Raw genomic sequence first — 18,587 nt, forward strand, 5'->3', positions numbered from 1 at the left:
CCTGGCACTCAGCTAATGTTTCCAGTGGATGCCCACTGCTAATAAACCAGACTCATTGTCATCTCCTTGTTAAATAAGCAGGAAGATGAATTTAAAGCACAGATTACATTAGTGACCACTTTAGCAAGTAGATGGCAACAACTGCTGCTATAGCAATTAATTTAACATGCAGTACCGAAATAAGAGCTAAAAGCAAATAGGTTTCTCTCTGACAATGTGCAGGCCCTTTGGTGTGTTAGAGCAAGTCTCTGCTTCTATGACTAATTCAAGTCTAAAGCCCTAAAACTCCCTCTGTCCATTGTGGCCAGAGTAAGGCTACTTTCACACCAAGACGTTGCGTCAGATGCTACGTTAAGGTCACATAACGTGCATCTAACGCAACGCATAGTGTAGTAGAAGCTGGACGTCAGATCGAGCCACGTTAAGCGGCTCTTCATACGTCCTGTGATGCCGTGATGCGTACTCTTGGACGCATGCGGCATCACGTGGTCCCGCCGGCCAATCGCTGCACAGAGCGGCGCTCCAGGAAGTAAACGTCACATCTTGCCGTGAATATTAATTAGCCATGTGCCTGGCCGAGGAGGAGGAGACCTAATCCTCCAATACTACTGAGCATGTGCAAACAGTCTAACGCAGCTTAGCCGCGTAGAACGCACAGCATGCAGCACTTTGAAATAACGTGAAGCGTTACAATGTAACGTGGGCACTGTGAACAGCCCATTGATTTTTCATCGATATGTGGTGGGCTGCGTTACAGGCTGCACTAACGTGCACCTGTAACGTCTTACTGTAAAAGCAGCCTAAATCTAGTAAAGAGGGTACTTATGCCTCAGATTTTATATTTTTTGCACAATTTTGCAGTGTGGTTACCGGTGAAACTTTTCAAAATATTTGATAAAATGTTCAGAGAGCTGATTTGGAATAAGAAACGGCCTAGGAATACATTGAAAATCTTGCAATAACCCAAAGATGAGGGAGGATTGGCAGTTCCTAATTCATGGGTGTATTTTCTGTCTGCTCAGTTGCAGCATCTGGGAGGCTGGGAGCAGACTGATTTAGCCGAGTCGACCAGGGATTTACTTAACCAGTGGATGGGCACTAAGTCCAATGGAGGCTGGCAAAGCTTTGCCTATATAGTTACATACTTATTTTGGTTGAAAAAAAGACATACGTCCATCGAGTTCAACCAAAGAACATCGAGTTCAACCATAGAATGCCCACACTGGTTCTGATGCACAAGGACTGGCATAAGGTTCGGTTTCTGTAACATATACAATTATTTAGCCTGGATCCACACTATAAGCGTTTTTGTGAGCGCTTGTGATTGCTGAGTGCCTGCTGAGTGCTTTTTCTTATTCACTTTCACAGTAAAAATCATGTAAAATCTATATTCTTTTTATTGTGTGTATTTTATGTGATTTTTATGTTTTTTACCGTGATTTTAATGAAAGTGAATGGGAAAAAGCGCTCAGCAAGCACTCAGCAATCACAAGCAGTCAGCAATCACAAGCGCTCACAAAAGCGCTTATAGTGTGGATCCAACCTTACTGTTTATACACCAATATGGCACAATATTGTCCTGCCGGAGTTGAATAGTTTCGATTTTGGAGATAGCTGGGCCAGTATGAGCCTGACCAGACTGGATAACTTGTTTGTCAACGATAGGATGCTCCCCTTAGATAAGTTAGCAAAGATCCTACCATTGACTCCAAAGGGCATATTCCAATTCCAATTGTTGAGACTTAAACATGCTGTGAGGAAACCGGCCGAGACCTACACATTTAAATTTAATGCATCACCAGTAGGGCTGAACGATTTTCGGTTTAAAACTGAAATCGCGATCAAAGCGATGACAATCTTGGGATCATCAAAGTGGCGACTAGCGACGGTTTTTGCCGCTGCCACATGGTCTGCTCCGCTCCCTTCCCCCTCCTACGCTTACGGTCCCCTTCGCCAGTAAGTTCCCATTACAGTCGGGCTCACCGCATTGCACACTGCACGGTTAGCCGCAGGGAAGAGGCGGCGAGTGTTCAGGGCCTGTGCCAGGAAGTGTGATATCACTTCCTGGCAACCACAGTTACTAGGCAACACTTGTTGCCTCTTCCCTGCGGTTCACCGCACAGCGTGCAATGCGGTGAGCCCGACTGTAATGGGAACTTACTGGAGAAGGGGGCTGCGAGCAGAGGAGGGGGAAGGCAGCGGAGCAGGGAAAATTCAGAAGCGAGGGGATCTGGAGGCTGCAGCACATACACACTGCCTAACCTATACTGTGCACATACACACTGCCTAACCTATACTGTGCACATATACACTGCCTAACCTATACTGTGCACATATACACTGCCTAACCTATACTGTGCACATATACACTGCCTAACCTATACTGTGCACATATACACTGCCTAACCTATACTGTGCACATATACACTGCCTAACCTATACTGTGCACATATACACTGCCTAACCTATACTGTGCACATATACACTGCCTAACCTATACTGTGCACATATACACTGCCTAACCTATACTGTGCACATATACACTGCCTAACCTATACTGTGCACATATACACTGCTTAACCTATACTGTGCACATATACACTGCCTAACCTATACTGTGCACATATACACTGCCTAACCTATACTGTGCACATATACACTGCCTAACCTATACTGTGCACATATACACTGCCTAACCTATACTGTGCACATATACACTGCCTAACCTATACTGTGCACATATACACTGCCTAACCTATACTGTGCACATATACACTGCCTTACCTAAACTGTGCACATATACACTGCCTTACCTATACTGTGCACATATACACTGCCTTACCTATACTGTGCACATATACACTGCCTTACCTATACTGTGCACATATACACTGCCTTACCTATACTGTGCACATATACACTGCCTTACCTATACTGTGCACATATACACTGCCTTACCTATACTGTGCACATATACACTGCCTTACCTATACTGTGCACATATACACTGCCTTACCTATACTGTGCACATATACACTGCCTTACCTATACTGTGCACATATACACTGCCTTACCTATACTGTGCACATATACACTGCCTTACCTATACTGTGCACATATACACTGCCTTGCCTATACTGTGCACATATACACTGCCTTGCCTATACTGTGCACATATACACGGCCTTGCCTATACTGTGCACATATACACTGCCTTGCCTATACTGTGCACATATACACTGCCTTGCCTATACTGTGCACATATACACTGCCTTGCCTATACTGTGAACATATACACTGCCTTGCCTATACTGTGCACATATACACTGCCTTGCCTATACTGTGCACATATACACTGGCTTACCTATACTGTGCACATATACACTGGCTAACCTATACTGTGCACATATACACTGGCTAACCTATACTGTGCACATATACACTGGCTAACCTATACTGTGCACATATACACTGGCTAACCTATACTGTGCACATATACACTGGCTAACCTATACTGTGCACATATACACTGGCTAACCTATACTGTGCACCTATAGCTGGCTAAACTATACTGGGGGCACCTATAGGTGGCTACCTATACTGGAGGAACTCATACTCACCAGTGTGCTGATCCATCATTGTGTATTGAAAATCGTAAATCGAAATCGCAATTTCTGACAGAGATCGTGCAATTCAATCTTTTCCTCAAATTGTTCAGGCCTAATCACCAGTGTTTAATTTGGTTGCCCAAGCCTCTACTAAGCAGGGCCTTATCTCCATTTGCTACAATATGCTCCGTACAGATTTGCTTAGGAAATTTCCCATGAAATGTAAAGATTCTTGGGAAAAATATATTCCAGACCTTTCTGAAGACGACTGGTTAGAGGCATTACAAGCAGTTCCTCTTATGTCGGTTAATGCAACCCAAAAATGTACCCAAATTCAGATTATGTATAGGACTCATACTCCAAAGCGGTTTATCACCTTGGCCTGCTTATTACCCTGAGTGTCCTAGATGTGCTAGGGATCACGGAGATCTCATTCATATGCTTTGGAATTGCCCCACATTTAGGAGATATTGGGTGGGGGTTTTATATATTATAGATAAAGGCTCATGTAACCGTTCCTCAATCTATCCTGGTTTGTGTGTTGGGTACTTTTGAGGATGGCACTGTATCTGATCATGTTGAAATAGCAGTAATTAGATCTCTGTTTGTGGCCCGGAAATTGATTCTACAAAAATATGAAAAAGTACATCCCTCCCCTTCCCCAACTGTGTGGGTTTTACATCTTAACAATTCATTGAAACTAGAAAAGGCCATTTATGCACATAGGGGTGCAGCTGGGAATAAAAACAAACAAAAAAACAACTTTGGTGTAATTGGTTGCGGCACAGGATTAGGTTGATCCTGACTTGTCAGCGATCAAATTCTTGCCAGTATTGGACTGTATCGTGGTTCAACTGTTAATGTATAACATGGTGTATTTTCTACCATTACCGCTGCTTTTGTCATAATGTGTTAACCTTTTATTTGTGTACATCCTTTCTTTTTGTGTGTACTCAAAAAAAAAAAAAAAGTCTAAAACCCCAAACATATGCTAAATGAAATTGATAATCATGTGCCCCTGCAATTTCCACCAGACCAAAAAATTGTGTCCAATAGGATTTTCAGGTCTGAATGCACACAGTAAAGAGGCTCCAAGTCTGTCAACTCAGTTTAATTTGGCAGCCATCAATTACCGATGCCTGGAGATTTGGGCTAGGTAACGAATGAAACACTAGGGAAAGCTTGCCAAAATTATTTACAACCCCCAAAAGACACTACAGCTGAAGTACATACTATCAATACTAGACTCTCCCAAAGATTTTCCTGAGAACATTCTGGGAACCAGACACCCTTTCCATCAGCCTTTACTGTGCGGAGAGAAAGTGGCAGGACACCTAAAAGGGACTATGACCGAAGTTAAAGGGAGCCAAAGGCGAGAGGAATATGGAGGCTCAGGGCTGCCATCAGAAATTTTGGGGCCCCTCACGCATCATCAGGCCTGGGCCCCCCTATTGGTTGCTGTGCCCGCCCACTAGCCACCCCACCCCCATGTCCGTGCGTGAAGTGCTCTGGTGCGAAAAATGTCCATGGCTCCGACACTGAAGAAAGCGGCATGTACAGCGTGATGCGGCAACAAGTGGGTGTGACCATGGCATGTTGTAGGTGGAGCCAAATACTAGTAAATTACAGGTAGTACCCATTTAACAAATGAGATAGGGACTTGTAGGTCCGTTCTTATCCTTTATCCATTCTCTTTTGTCCTCTTTTCTTACTGTGCCTCTTGTCCCCCTCTCTCACCTCAGTTTGTGCCGCTTTTGTGTTCCTCTGTGTGACCTCATGTTCCCTTCTCATCTCTTCTCCCTGTGCCTCTTTTGTCCACCTCTGTTCCCCCTGTGCCTCTTTTATCCCCCTGTGTTACTTCTTGACCCCTTCTGTCTCAGCTCGTCCCCCTGCCCTAGCCAGGCATAGGTGCTCCCAGTATAGGTATCCAGGCATAGGTGTCCCCAGTATAGGTAGCCAGGTATAGGTTCCCCCAGTAAAAGTAGCCAGCTATAGGTGGTGCCCCAGTATAGGTAGCCTGGTGTAGAAGCTCCCAGTATAGGTAGCCAGGTATAGCTGGTGTTCCAGTATAAGCCAGCAAGATACAGGTGCCCCAGTATAGGTATTCAACTATAGGTGGTGCCCGGTATAGGTAGCCTGGGTATAGTTACCCCCAGTATAAGTAGCCTGGTATGGGTGGTGCACCAGTATTGGTTAGCCAGGTACAGGTGCCCCCAGTATAGGTAGCAAGCTATAGGCCCCCTAGTATAAGTAGACAAGTATAGGTGGTGCCCCAGTATAGGTAGCCAGGTACAGGTGGTGCCCTCAGTAAAGGTAGCCAAGTATAGGTGGTGCCCCTGTATAGGTAGCCAGGTATAGGTGGTGCCCTAGTATAGGTAGCTAAATATAGGTGGTTCCAGCCCCAGTATAGGTAGCCAGGTATAAGTGGTGGCCCAGTATAGGTAGCCTGTAGCCAGATATAGGTGGTGCCCCAGTATAGAAAGTCCACTGTAGCGGGCTCACTCATCTGCTTCCCATGTTCAAGCACTGATGTCCCACTTCTCTCAATGCTGGAATGCGGTGTGCTGGCGAGTGAGCCACAGGCCTGCAGCCAGCACATGAGGCCCTTCCAGCACTTTGGCGGGCCTTAGGGCCCCCAGAAGCCCTGGGCCCCTAAATGCAGTGTCAGTTGTCCCCCCCTGATGGCTGCCCTGTGGAGGCTGACAAGTTGACTTCCTTTTAAATAATGCACATTACGTGGCTGTCCTGCTGATCCTCTCTATAACTTTCGGCCATAGACCCTGAACAAGCATGCAGATAAGGTGTCTATGACAAACATTACAAGACTAGCTACATGGTGTGGTGATTTAGACCCTACTGACTAGAAAGATCAGCGGGACTGTCAGGCAACTGGTATTAAAAGGAAATAAATATGGCAGCCTTCATTGGTCTCACACCAAAGGGTCCTTTTAAAATAGAGTTCAGCCATCAGTAATACATTGAATGTATATTAACTAAATAAATGACAGCATAAAGAATGTAAAGTAGTAAAGGCAAATACATTAATCTTACATTAAAAATTACCCTGTAGTGAGCCACTACATTCCTATATACCTATGATTACACCTAAATTGCTGGATGTATATTTACCACATGTTACCATCATTTGATGGTGCGGTAGAGTCTCGGTTATCCGGCACCGAAACGGATTGGCTGATGCCGGATGAGTTTGTTTTCAGGTTGCTTAACTCAATGTTAAAAATAGGCCTATCTAATACAGTACTATACCCCAATCTAACCACCAGGAGTGCGGTGAGAGAGTGGCTTTCTCATTCCTTTGCGACACATATGTGCATCATCTCACAAGAAGCAAGATTTTGTCACTGTAAACAGCGGAGCCGAGCGATCAACCCAGCGCTGATCAGCCGCTGACAGGCTGGCTTTTGTATTGATTTAAATAAATGTATTTATATAGCGCTGACATCTTACGCAGCGCTGTACAGAGAATAACCTCGTCACTTAACCGTCCCTCGGAGGGGCTCACAATCTGATCCCTGCCATAGTCCTATGCCCATGTGTATGTAGTGTAGTATAGTGTATGAAACGTGGTGTAGGGCCAATTTGGGGGAAGGGGAGAGAGGGGTGGATAAAAAAAAAAAAATAGCAATCAAATAAAATAAAATAGCACCAAAAGAAAGCTCGATTTGCGAGAAGAAAAGGAGGTAAAATTCATTTTGGTGCCAAGTTGTATGACCGAGCAATAAACCATTAAAGTTGTGAAGTGGCAAATTGTAAAAATGGCCTGGTCACTAGGGAGGTATAAACCTCTGGTCCTCAAGTGGCTAAATACATACCATCAACTCTATAGTAAATGCTAAAATACAGTAATTGAAAGTATATAAACCTTGGGGAAGCCATGGAAACCAGTCTTTAAGCCAGCATAGCACGCAAATATTTGGCCTTCACCACTGTGAGTACTGCCGGCAATTTTTGTCTTGTTTGGTCGAGACTGCTGGTTAGTGGAGTTTTTTTCATCCATGACGCATGCATCGAAAGGGATCTTTTGGGTGTTTGCTATTATTATTCTTCATTGTATTTATAAATCATTGCATTTATAAATCAACAACCTGTTAGGGCTAGTTCCCACTAGGCGCTTTGGCAGAGCTTTGCTGATCACCAGCAATCAGCAAAGCGCTGCTGCTAATGCAAGTCAATGGTAGTGTACACACTGTAGGTCGCCAGTGATTGGTGATTTGCTGAAATCTCAAACATGGTGCATGCAACATTTTTGGAGGGAATTTGGATCGATTGCATTTCAATGTTAAAGAATCACTAAACGCAATCACTCTAAAATAACTTTCCTGTACAGTGAAAAACAGCATTTTGCTGATCGCCGGCGAAGAGCAAAACGCTACCAAAGTGCCCAGTGTGAACTAGCCCTTACACAGCGCTGCACAATAGAGAAATTTGAGTTAACATACAAGTTAGGAGGTACAGGGGCACATAACAAGAAACAGGACCTTGCCTCTTTGAATGTATTTAGTATCAATAGTACAATGTCTTTGGTAAAAATACTGTACTTTCTTGCATACAAGATACATTTTAACCCAGGAAAATCTTCTCAAAACTCGTGGGTCGTCTTATATGCCCGATGTCTAGGGCGGGTACTGAAACTTCCGAGCCGGACTGAAGAACATGCGGTTGCTGCATATGGTGGGGGGAGCTAAACCCCGCCGTATGCGGAGTCTGTATGAAAGCAGCAAGGCCGGTGCTGCACAAGTATGGTAGAAGAAAATCCATTTACCAGGATTCTTGGAAATAAGTGACTTAACGCGGTGCTGATGATGAGATGAGGGGGCAGCTCACCGGGAAGGTGTAAGTGAAGGGCGGAGCAAGCTGTAGGCATCCGGGACGCCCAGGGTACTGGGGAGAAAAAAAAAAAAAAAGAACTTTCACTCGTCTGGCCTGTACTTGTATCCTATTACCATACCTCCTTCTCTGCCTCTCAGATCTCGCTCCTGAGGACTGCAGTGAAGCGGCACAGGCATGCATGTGTGAGATCTGAGATGCAGAGAAGGAGATAATAGTATACAAAGGTGGGCCAGACGGGTGAAAGAGGAGCATTTGTGCTACGGTTCTAATAGTCTTGGAGACAGGGATAGCTGACCAATCCAAGCAGGCTTTGTACACAACAACCAGCCATTCACTGGTAAGGTGCATCTCTTGCTGTGATTGGCTGGTTGTTGTATACTTGGTACCACATCCAGTACAGCACCAGTATCTGTACCGGTTTATAAAGTATAGCACCAGTACATACAGTACAGTATACAAAATGTCCAACAGTCAAGAGGGGCAGTCTTATAAAGCGAGTAGATGCCAAAATGTATATTATAACTAGAAAAGTTGGGAGTCGTATTATACGCCCAGTCATCGTATACACCGGAATATACGGTAGATCAAATCTGTTCTAGCCCATCAGAGGGATTTCCAACATTGAGGGCGCATGATCAAGCTGGAGATACTAGGGGGCTGCCAGAGGCTTAAAATCTAAAAAGCCTATAGAGGAACACTAGGTTTGTCTGTTGAGAAGGTGCTCAGCAGAACGTGTTATGGTGCTGGGGAGGGGGGTAGGCGAGCATGAAAATATGTTTTTACCGCATGTTGGACTGGAACATCAGGTAATGTTTATTTCGCATTGGTAATTTTCCAGGAGGAGAAATGCCCACAATGACTGAAAAAGTACCCAACAGATTGCCAAAAGAGCATGCCGCTTCTGCCAGAAAAAGCAAGCGTGCATGTTGGTATGAATGCTGTTCTCACAGATATGCATTTCCTTTCCTGTACATGTCCTTCTCCTGGCAATGCGAATGATGGGTAATTACCCAAGCTAAAGCTGAATACCATGCAAACATGCTACCTCAGCAGTACTGGTTGCAGTAACTAAAGGAGCTCTAAGGCCTAGTGCACACCAGAGCGGTTCGGTCGCGTTTTCAGATCCGATTGCGGATGTGGAAACGCTTGGGTAATGTATTTCAATGGGGTGGTGCACACCAGAGCGGGAGGCGTTTTGCAGAAATGCATACTCCTGGGCTGCTGCAGATTTTGGATTGCGGAGGCGTTTCTGCCTCCAATGTAAAGTATAGGAAAAACGCAAACAGATGAAAAAAGGCAGTTCAGAGTGGTTTGCCAGGCGTTTTTGTTACAGAAGCTGTTCAGTAACAGCTTTACTGTAACAATATATGAAATCTACTACACAAAAAACGCTTCACAAAAACGCAAAATGCTAGCTAAAACGCTACAGAAAAATAAGAAAAAGCGTTTCAAAATCTGCTAGCATTTTGCGGATCTGCTTTTGGTGTGCACCAGGCTTAATAGACCCAAAGTCAGACAATAGGCTTAACCATCAAAACCCTCAACCCTCCCCACCTGACTGGCCTGTATTGGACAAAGGCCAGGTAGTGAGGTTACCAAAGGGCAACGATGGGCATGGCAGAGGCAAGCGGTGTTTCAAAGAGCAAAAGTAGTGGGGCTGTGCTTCTAAACGTGGGGAGTACAGCAAACACTGGGACTCACAAGTGTTTAGTAGCACCTCATTAGTAGCAGCACCCTGTGCTGCTCAGGTGATAAGGTTGTACAGTATACAGCCTTGCCACCACTCTGGTGTCATGCAAACCTCTGCAGGATTGCCTTAAATGAAAAATGACCTAAATAAGCAATCCATTTCCTTACAACTACACAATATTTTCTCCTCTGAGATATATCCACATCTGCACTAGTTGCGCAAAGATGCTGTCTTATCCATTAGCTTCGGAGGCTGCCATTTCTATTTTCTTTTAGACAATACCAGTTGCCAGACAGTCCTGTTCATCGTCCTAGCATCACTAGTGTCTGAATCACACACCTAAGACAACCCTGCTGCTAACCCAGTCTGATGTGCCTGTTTGTTCAAGGTCTATGGCTAAAAATATCAATATGTCCATACTTTACACGATTTTCCACTGAGCGATTAAGCGATCAACAACAGTATGCAACGCAGTGTGGCGCAGGTTCCCTTTCATAAGGTATTACCTTCTACACAGGACACTGATGAATATTTACCTGGACTTTTGTGAATTCATTCTACTGCCTTATTTGAAAATGTTTCTTTGGAGCAAAGTCTAAAACAATAGCAAAACAACTGTTTATAATAAATTCCCATATTCACGGTTATCTATATTATATTGTTACGACAGCCACTTAAGAGAGTTTATCTTACCATTTCCTTGTAAGAGACTCTAAAGCTGGTAAGGGTTTTGTGCCAGATAATTTAAAAGCAATGTATAACAAATCAAGACACGACCAGCATCTAGAAAAGGCTGATGGGTGAATCTAAACTCTATTAAACAGGTTCTTTGTCTCTCGCCATGCCAGTATATAAACAGTGTCTTGGATCTAAATGCTGCAGACACTAACAAGAGGAAAACCCTGCTCCTGTATGACGCAAAGAGCAAACATCTTCTCAGCCAGCAGCAAGCGTTATAAATGGCCACATTCATTTTCCTATACGCAGAGGCAATCTCAGTGCCAAAGGATGCCATGGATGACATGGAATGCAAATAGAATTATTCACAATGCCAGGTAGATGTGATACAGGTTATATTTAACATTTTGCCTCAAAATGCAGGACTGGGTCTCTGGTTCGAATCCCAGCTAGGGCACTATCTCCACAGAGTTTTTATTTTCCCCCCGTGTCTGCGTGGGTTTCCTTTGGTCGCTCCGGTTTCCTCCCACATCCAAAAAAAACATACACATAACTTAAAGTGGACCCAAATTAAAAATACAAGATTTCAGAAATAAAATGTATTTTCTAAATTATAATAAATAGCAGCCTTTCTTCAGCTGCATGATGACAAATATAAAATAGTTTACATTTATTGGAGGAACCCCTCCCTTCCTTTCATATTGCCGGGATTTTTCCGGCAAACTGGTGGAGTAGCAATGGAGGAATTGCTAGTGGCTGCACCCAGTATAACCCTAGTTATGAAAAGAGAAGGGTGAAAAGCATGCACTGAAATGCTCATAGTTTTGAAGGAGTCTTATTTATCTTTGAATGTGTTAGAGTGGTGCAACTAAATATTTTTAATTAAAAAAAATGTTCGGTTTGGGTCCGCTTAAACTGGTTTAACCACTAAAATAGGCCATAGACTACAATGGACAAATGACTATGGTAGGGATTAGATTGTGAGCTCCTCTGAGGGACAGTTAAAGGGGAACTGAAGTAAGAGGTATACGGAGGCTGCCCTATTTTATTTCCTTTTAATCAATATCAGTTGCCTGGCAGCCCTGCTGGTCTATTTCTCTGCAGTAGTATCTGAATAACACCAGAAACAAGCATGCAGCTAGTCTTATCAGATCTGACTTTAAAGTCTGAAACACCTTATCTGCTGCATGCTTGTTCAGGGGCTATGGCTAATAGTATTAGAGGCAGAGGATCAGCAGGGCTGCCAGGCAACATTGTGTCCTACCTGATCATGCACCTCTATTACTGTGCACCCATGCTATGCATTTGAGTGAACCTAACTTGCCTAATCTCCATGCTCCCCTCCAGTGACTGACTAAGCATTACCTTGTACGCATACTGTGCTGTGTGATCTGGTTTTCTTGTATTCCTGTATTGTCATATTGCTGTTTGTCACCCCTAAATATTGTCTGTAACCTAAATTAATGTCCAGCGCTGCGTAATATGTTGGCGCTTTATAAATACAACAAATAAATAAATAAAAATTGCTTAAAAGGAAATAAATAAATATGGCAGCCTCCGTATACCTCTTACTTCAGTTCCCCTTTAAAGACTATATGTACTCTGTAAAGTGCTGCTGAAGATGTTGGCACTATATAAATACTGAATAATAAATAACTGACTAACAGATAACAGGCAAAAAAGAAATTTAAATAGGCAACAGTCAATGGTGCAATACATGTTAATATTTCTGTGCTCCTGCCCCCTGAACTGTGCTACATACAGCAATTTGACATAATGACCATCAAGCAGTTATTGCCATTGCCCATCAACCAACCAAAACAGAAATCCAATCCAATAATTTGTACAGAGACGCAGCAATATGTATTTACAAGGCATCATCTCCATGTTTTATGTTAATGTTGTTTACAGTATAAATTACTAGTAACAGCCATAACAGAGTTTACCACAATGTTCCTCTTCCTGTTGCTGCATCACTGTTCTCTAAAGATATAGAACGTTAAGTGTAAAAAGCAGCAATAAGGCTTATGGTGCCCATACATGGTAACATGTTTTCATTTTTTTTTCGATTAGATAATTTAGTTTAATTATTCCATTAGATTGAATATAAAGATCTTTCCAACATGTCCAATCGGATTTTTATGGAAAAAAAATAATAGTTTGTTTTTCTTGATCAAAAAATTCAATATCATTTTGATCGAATAAACAGGAAAATTGATTTTTTTTATTTTACCGTGTATGGGCACCATTACTACTGGCTGAAGTACTACATGCAGATTGGATGCAGAATGGATGCAGAAAAACTGACTCCAATGAAAGCCTATGGGCCGGTTTCCACTAAATGCGATTTTTCTGATGTAGATTTTGCCATAGGCATTCATTGGAGTCAGTTTTTCTGCATCCAATCTGAGTGTAGTAGTGGAAACCGGCCCTAACACTACAGTCATGCCATCTCTATTTCTGCTGACATACTGCTGGATGTAGGAAGCCATTCCATAACCAAAGAAGTGAGATTGGCACCATGAAGTCAATGTAAGAACTTTTTTATTCAATAGTCAAGCACGATAACTTTTGGGGGCTGTTTGCCCCTTTCTCAAGTCATGCTCAAAATAGGTCTATTCAGCACAACTTGAGAAAGGGGCAAACAGCTCCAAAACGTTGTCATCATGCTTGTCTATTAAATAAAATGGTGATTACGCTGAATAGATGATGCTGACCTCTCTTCTTTGGATCTTGATGCATGTCTAAAGTGCTGCCGGACGGGTGTGAGCACATAATTTTGTAGGAGTGCATTCTCCCCCCACTACATATGGAGGCCATTCAATAATGCAGCTGAATGAATTCTACTACAAATTCCATGAAAAGTGCACTAATTGCAGTGAAATCAGAGCATTAAAGCATAAGTTACACCTTAAATCCTGATTCTTTTATAAACTGCCCTCTGAGGGTTGATTTTCTGAAGAATCTCTGGGCTAGTAGTCCTAAGTAATTACAAAAAGCACATTACCCAACAAAACTGGTGTTTTGTGTAACGATCGGTGTAACACAGAGAGGGTCTGATTACCGGTGAACTGCAGTATCACCGAGAATACAGAATATACCCAATTATTGATGATCTGCAGTATCACCGATAATCAGATATTTCTACTAACCTCTGGACACCTGAGATATGCGAGTGTTGGTGCAACAGTAATACTTTGAGTACTGCACCTCAGGAGGAGGTACAGAAGCAGTAAGGAGTACTGAACAGAAGTATGTTCCTTCCGTTGGCCTAGACTCCCCCGGAGGAGGGGCTAGGCTGAAAGTAGGAAGGACAGAGCGTGAGTGACACCAGTGAGAGGGTGTCACTAACAGGTCTGGGAACTGCCTCTAACAGTAAGGCCAGTTCTCGAGGTCGGGCAAGCCAGGTCGTTAACACACAGACAGATAAGGTACAGATTCAGGAGACAGATACGGAAACCAATGAACAGGCAGAGTTTGGCAACGAAGTATCAGAATAGCAAGGTACAGAATCAGGAGGCAACTACAGAGTCCAGGAACGAGCAGAGTTTGGCAACAGGATTTCAGAAATAGCAATGTACAGAATCAGAGTTCAGAGGAATAGTCAGGCAGGCAAAAAGGTCATAACAAATAATACAGTTCAATAATCCTAATGCTAAGGTGTGAGCTCCTTGATCATCAACACCTTTGGAAACTATGCTAGAACACAGAAACAGACAAGGTCTGAGTGCTACCACATAGTGATCGCGACGCCAGACACCAGAGAAATGACCAGCACCCAGTATATATACTATAGCGCTCTCCAGTGCCACCCCTAAGTGCTGGACCAATGGAAGGTGGTAAAAATGTCAGCTGACCAGCTTGGTCAGCTGACTCTTCTCTGGCTGTCATATAAGCTCTGCCTCTCAGCGCGCGCGCGCGTCCTTCTGAACCTGTGTGGATTAGCAGTCCCAGCCACACCAGACATGTTTTGCAATGTATCCGCTGATTCGGGCGCGGGGGCCACCGCACTGCTCTCCAAGCAAGCGGCGGCTTCCCCGCGTCCAACCACAATGTCAGTAGTATTGCTATGCGCGCAATCTGCCGCATCCAACGCGGACTCCACCGCTCTGCCCATGCGGCGGTTTCTTCGCGTTGTGCGGCCATGTTGGACGCGGAAAAAGCCGCCTCACTCTGAGCACTTTGCGGCGGCTTTTCCGCGTTTCCTCACATTTTGTAACCGAGTTTTGTAACAAAAATGCAACATTTAAGCTAAAAGTGTAATTAGGTCTAGTCATGGGCTTTGGTTGGTGAATGTGGTTTACTATAAATAAATGAGGGACTGCAAATATATTATTATAGAGCTAACAATGCTGAAATATAGTAAATACAAAGGAGGCACGCAATTGGCTTTCAAAACATTTTATCAAATCCCAGTAGTACACAACATGTTTCGGGGCATATCCCCTTCCTCAGGTGTGTATACATTGAGTGTCACACAGTAAATAAATACATACTCCTAAACACCACACCCTTGATTGGACCACCTTCATCTTGTCAGCTGACAAGTCAGCTGATCACTGACATCACAGAGTCCAAATGTGATGTCAGTGATCAGCTGACAAGTTGGAGGTGGTCCAATCAAAGGTGTGGTGATTAGGAGTATGTATTTATTCGATGTGTGATATTCAATGTATGTACACCTGAGGAAGGGGATATGCCCCAAAACATGTTGTGTATTACTGGGATTTGATAAAACGCAAGTTTAAAAGCCAATTGAGTGCCTCCTTCCTATTTACTATATTGATATCGTGTGTGGAGTGGTGACCCGCAGAGGGATTGCGCACTGGCTACTTAGACTTGACCAGGTCTAATTCTACAGGAACTCACTGCAGATTGCTTGTTCCTAACAATGCTGAAAGGTTAGTGAATTAGACATTGTGCACATGCAGTCATTTACTCACAACCGCACTGTGTCTAATTATAATAAATCAGAATATTCTTCTCACTGTACAAACAAGCAACTGACTATAACTCATAACTGTCACAGCTGTATGTTCGCTAACCTTACTGCTGCCGTTTTAAACAAATCAAGGTCAGTTTTTAAGTATTACGTAAACATCCAGACAAACTGACTGGTCCTCATACAAATTGTGTAAGTTTTCCTGGATGAGGCAAGTTTCATAGGTAAACAAGCATGCATTTTAAGGTCAACTGATGTAGCTAGGTTTCAGCAATATCTACGCAAATGCTATGACAATACAGTAATACACTCCAAGGGACCGGGAAAAGTAGTTTACTCTATCAGAATTGGTCATACATCATATACTTATACAGATGCATTTGCTGGGACATGAGGACTGAGTTTACTACATCCAGAGATAGACTATATCAGAGTTTACTATAACGAGATTATACAGTACAGTATTCACTGTATACAGCTGGACATCTGTGTGGGGGGAAAAACAACTTTCTCACACAGAAGAACATACACCGATCCAAGTAATTTCATCTGGCAGAACCATTTACTAATTTAGCCAAGCATCGTGGGAAAGAAATGAGCCACTGGTCTATCCTCCTTTCCCTCACCAGAGTTATTCACTATCGTAGGACACTCCTCACAAACCATGAATCAAGATTTCTAAAATGCTTGGCCATTTTTTTCATATCTGCCTTATTAGCAGAGATAAACAGAAAAACGGATTGAAATTAATTCCCCATCATAGAGTCTGATTAACTCTAGGATATGATAAAATGATGCAAGCTAAGAAAGATACGATATCAATATATGCCGGTACTGGGAGTGAAGAGTGACAGGGGGCCAATTCTAGAATTCTTGGCACAAAAGAAAAGTTGCAGCGTTTAAAATTGTTCTTTCCAACTTCTTTACCTTTCAGAGCCCATCAGATCCTAAAAGATCTCCGCTGCTCTCCTTCTAATACTAGCTAAGTAAATTTATATGAAATCGTAGCTCACTTACCTTTACTAAAGCTAATTGATAATCAATTTCAGGACAATCTATCAAACTGATTTGCAATTAAAGGGCACCGGAGATGAACAGTAGTGCACCATTCATACTTACCTGGGGCATCCTCCAGCCCCATGCAGGCCGAGGGCTTCTCCATTGTCCTGTGGTCAGCTTCTAAAAATTTTGCCAGTCGCCGTACAGCCTGCGAATTGCAAAATTTCAGAAGCTGACCACAGGACAGTGGAGAAGCCCAGGAGGATGGCAAGGTAGGCTCAGGCTGCATGGGGCTGGAGGAAGCCCTTACGTATAAATAGTGCACTACTGTTCATCTCAGGAGCACTTTAAGTAATCAGTGAGCAAATAAAGGAGAGAAGGGTCTCTGTCTACCCCTAGATACTGTAGAAACCTTTCTGTATAGTTTACACAGCTTAGGACACTTCAACACAAGCTAATAACATTGGAGGGCAAGGGCAATTCTATTAATTAGTTGAGTGAGCTGAAAAGTTTGAGTATTAACCCTTCCAATAACTTGGAAACCAGTCACATGTTTTTAGCTACCCATTTTATATTGTGTTTAATGCTTTACACCATTGATGAAATTTGAGTTTCATCCAAATTTAAGGTATCCACTGATGATACAATCTTTATTGTACAAGCTTACCACACATGTAATAGGTATGTGCATACAGTCAATGAAAAGTATGCTTCACTTTTCCTGTAATCATGCGTGTGTAGAGATTACGATGCTTGGGCCGCGTTATAACGGAATGTTTCCATTGCACTGTAAACACTGCATAGGTGGTGTATTGCAGTGCGGTAAACTGCCTTACAAAGAGCCTGTTACACACATTTGCAACGCACCACCATGAACACGGCCCAAAAGAATTACGCGATTGCCACACGACCAGTATAACATGTAATATAACATTGATGCAGCCAATCATATCATTTTGCTAAAAAACTGCAAGTAATACAGCTTTAACTGTACTGTTTTTTTTCCCATATGAGAAACAACTGCTATGAACATTACAGTATGTTTCTGCAATATTCTTTGTGAAGGCTGAAGTTGTGCTGGGCTAGGGCATGTGCAGTGTCATGATCTGCAGAAAATACAAAACCACAAACCATTGTACTATAAGTGGATTGCAGCTTTCTTCAACCTGCAAGAAGACATTCCTCCTCTCTCATTTTATGATTTTTCCTGGAACAATGACTGCATTTTTTCTCTTTAATAAAGGATGCTTATCAGTTCATTACAGTCTGCTGCTTACAGAGTTATTTTCCACATCAAGATTGCTGTCTGTTATGACAACGGCTGAGTTATCTTCACCTCACATTTCATTGAAGTGCCAGTATATTACCAAGGTTTTGATTTAAAAGGGATATCTTAAAGGACAAGTGAAGTGAAAGGGATATGGAGGCTGCCATATTTATATCTTTTTAAACAATACCAGTTGCCTGGAAGCCCTGTTGGTCTATTAGGCTGCAGTAGTGTTTGAATAACACCCGAAACAAGCTGACAATCTTGTCAGCTCTGACAATAATGTCAGAAACATCTGATCTGCTGCATGCTTGTTCAGGGTCTATGGCTAAAAGTATTAGGGTCAGAGGAGCAGCAGGGCTGCCAGGCAACTGGTATTACTTAAAAGGAAATAAATATGGCAGCCATCATATCCCTCATTACAGTTGTCCTTCAAGGATATCCAACCTCAAAACTCGAAGTTCACACATCCTAATCTTAGCTCCATATAGCTAAATAGTTCAACCCCTAATCTGGGAATTTCTAATGAATATTTACTAACAGAGGCTATGT

At 42.9% G+C, this 18,587-nt stretch overlaps 1 protein-coding gene across 2 annotated transcripts in view; it reads right to left on the reverse strand.

Moving 5' to 3' along the window:
• The window catches only part of AGTPBP1 (ATP/GTP binding carboxypeptidase 1), a 180,986-nt gene that overhangs the window by 134,773 nt on the left and 27,626 nt on the right, over positions 1–18,587 (reverse strand). The window contains exon 2 of one of the 2 annotated variants that reach the window (XM_068237126.1): positions 10,686–10,744. The exons of the other annotated variant lie outside the window; for it this stretch is intronic. Within the exon in view, the coding sequence (XP_068093227.1) occupies positions 10,686–10,705 (20 nt within the window). The 5' untranslated portion in view covers positions 10,706–10,744. The remainder of the gene's footprint in view (positions 1–10,685; positions 10,745–18,587) is intronic. 2 annotated transcript variants of the gene reach the window in all.

The sequence above is a fragment of the Hyperolius riggenbachi genome, chromosome 1, assembly GCF_040937935.1.
Source record: "Hyperolius riggenbachi isolate aHypRig1 chromosome 1, aHypRig1.pri, whole genome shotgun sequence".
Lineage (NCBI taxonomy): Eukaryota > Metazoa > Chordata > Amphibia > Anura > Hyperoliidae > Hyperolius > Hyperolius riggenbachi.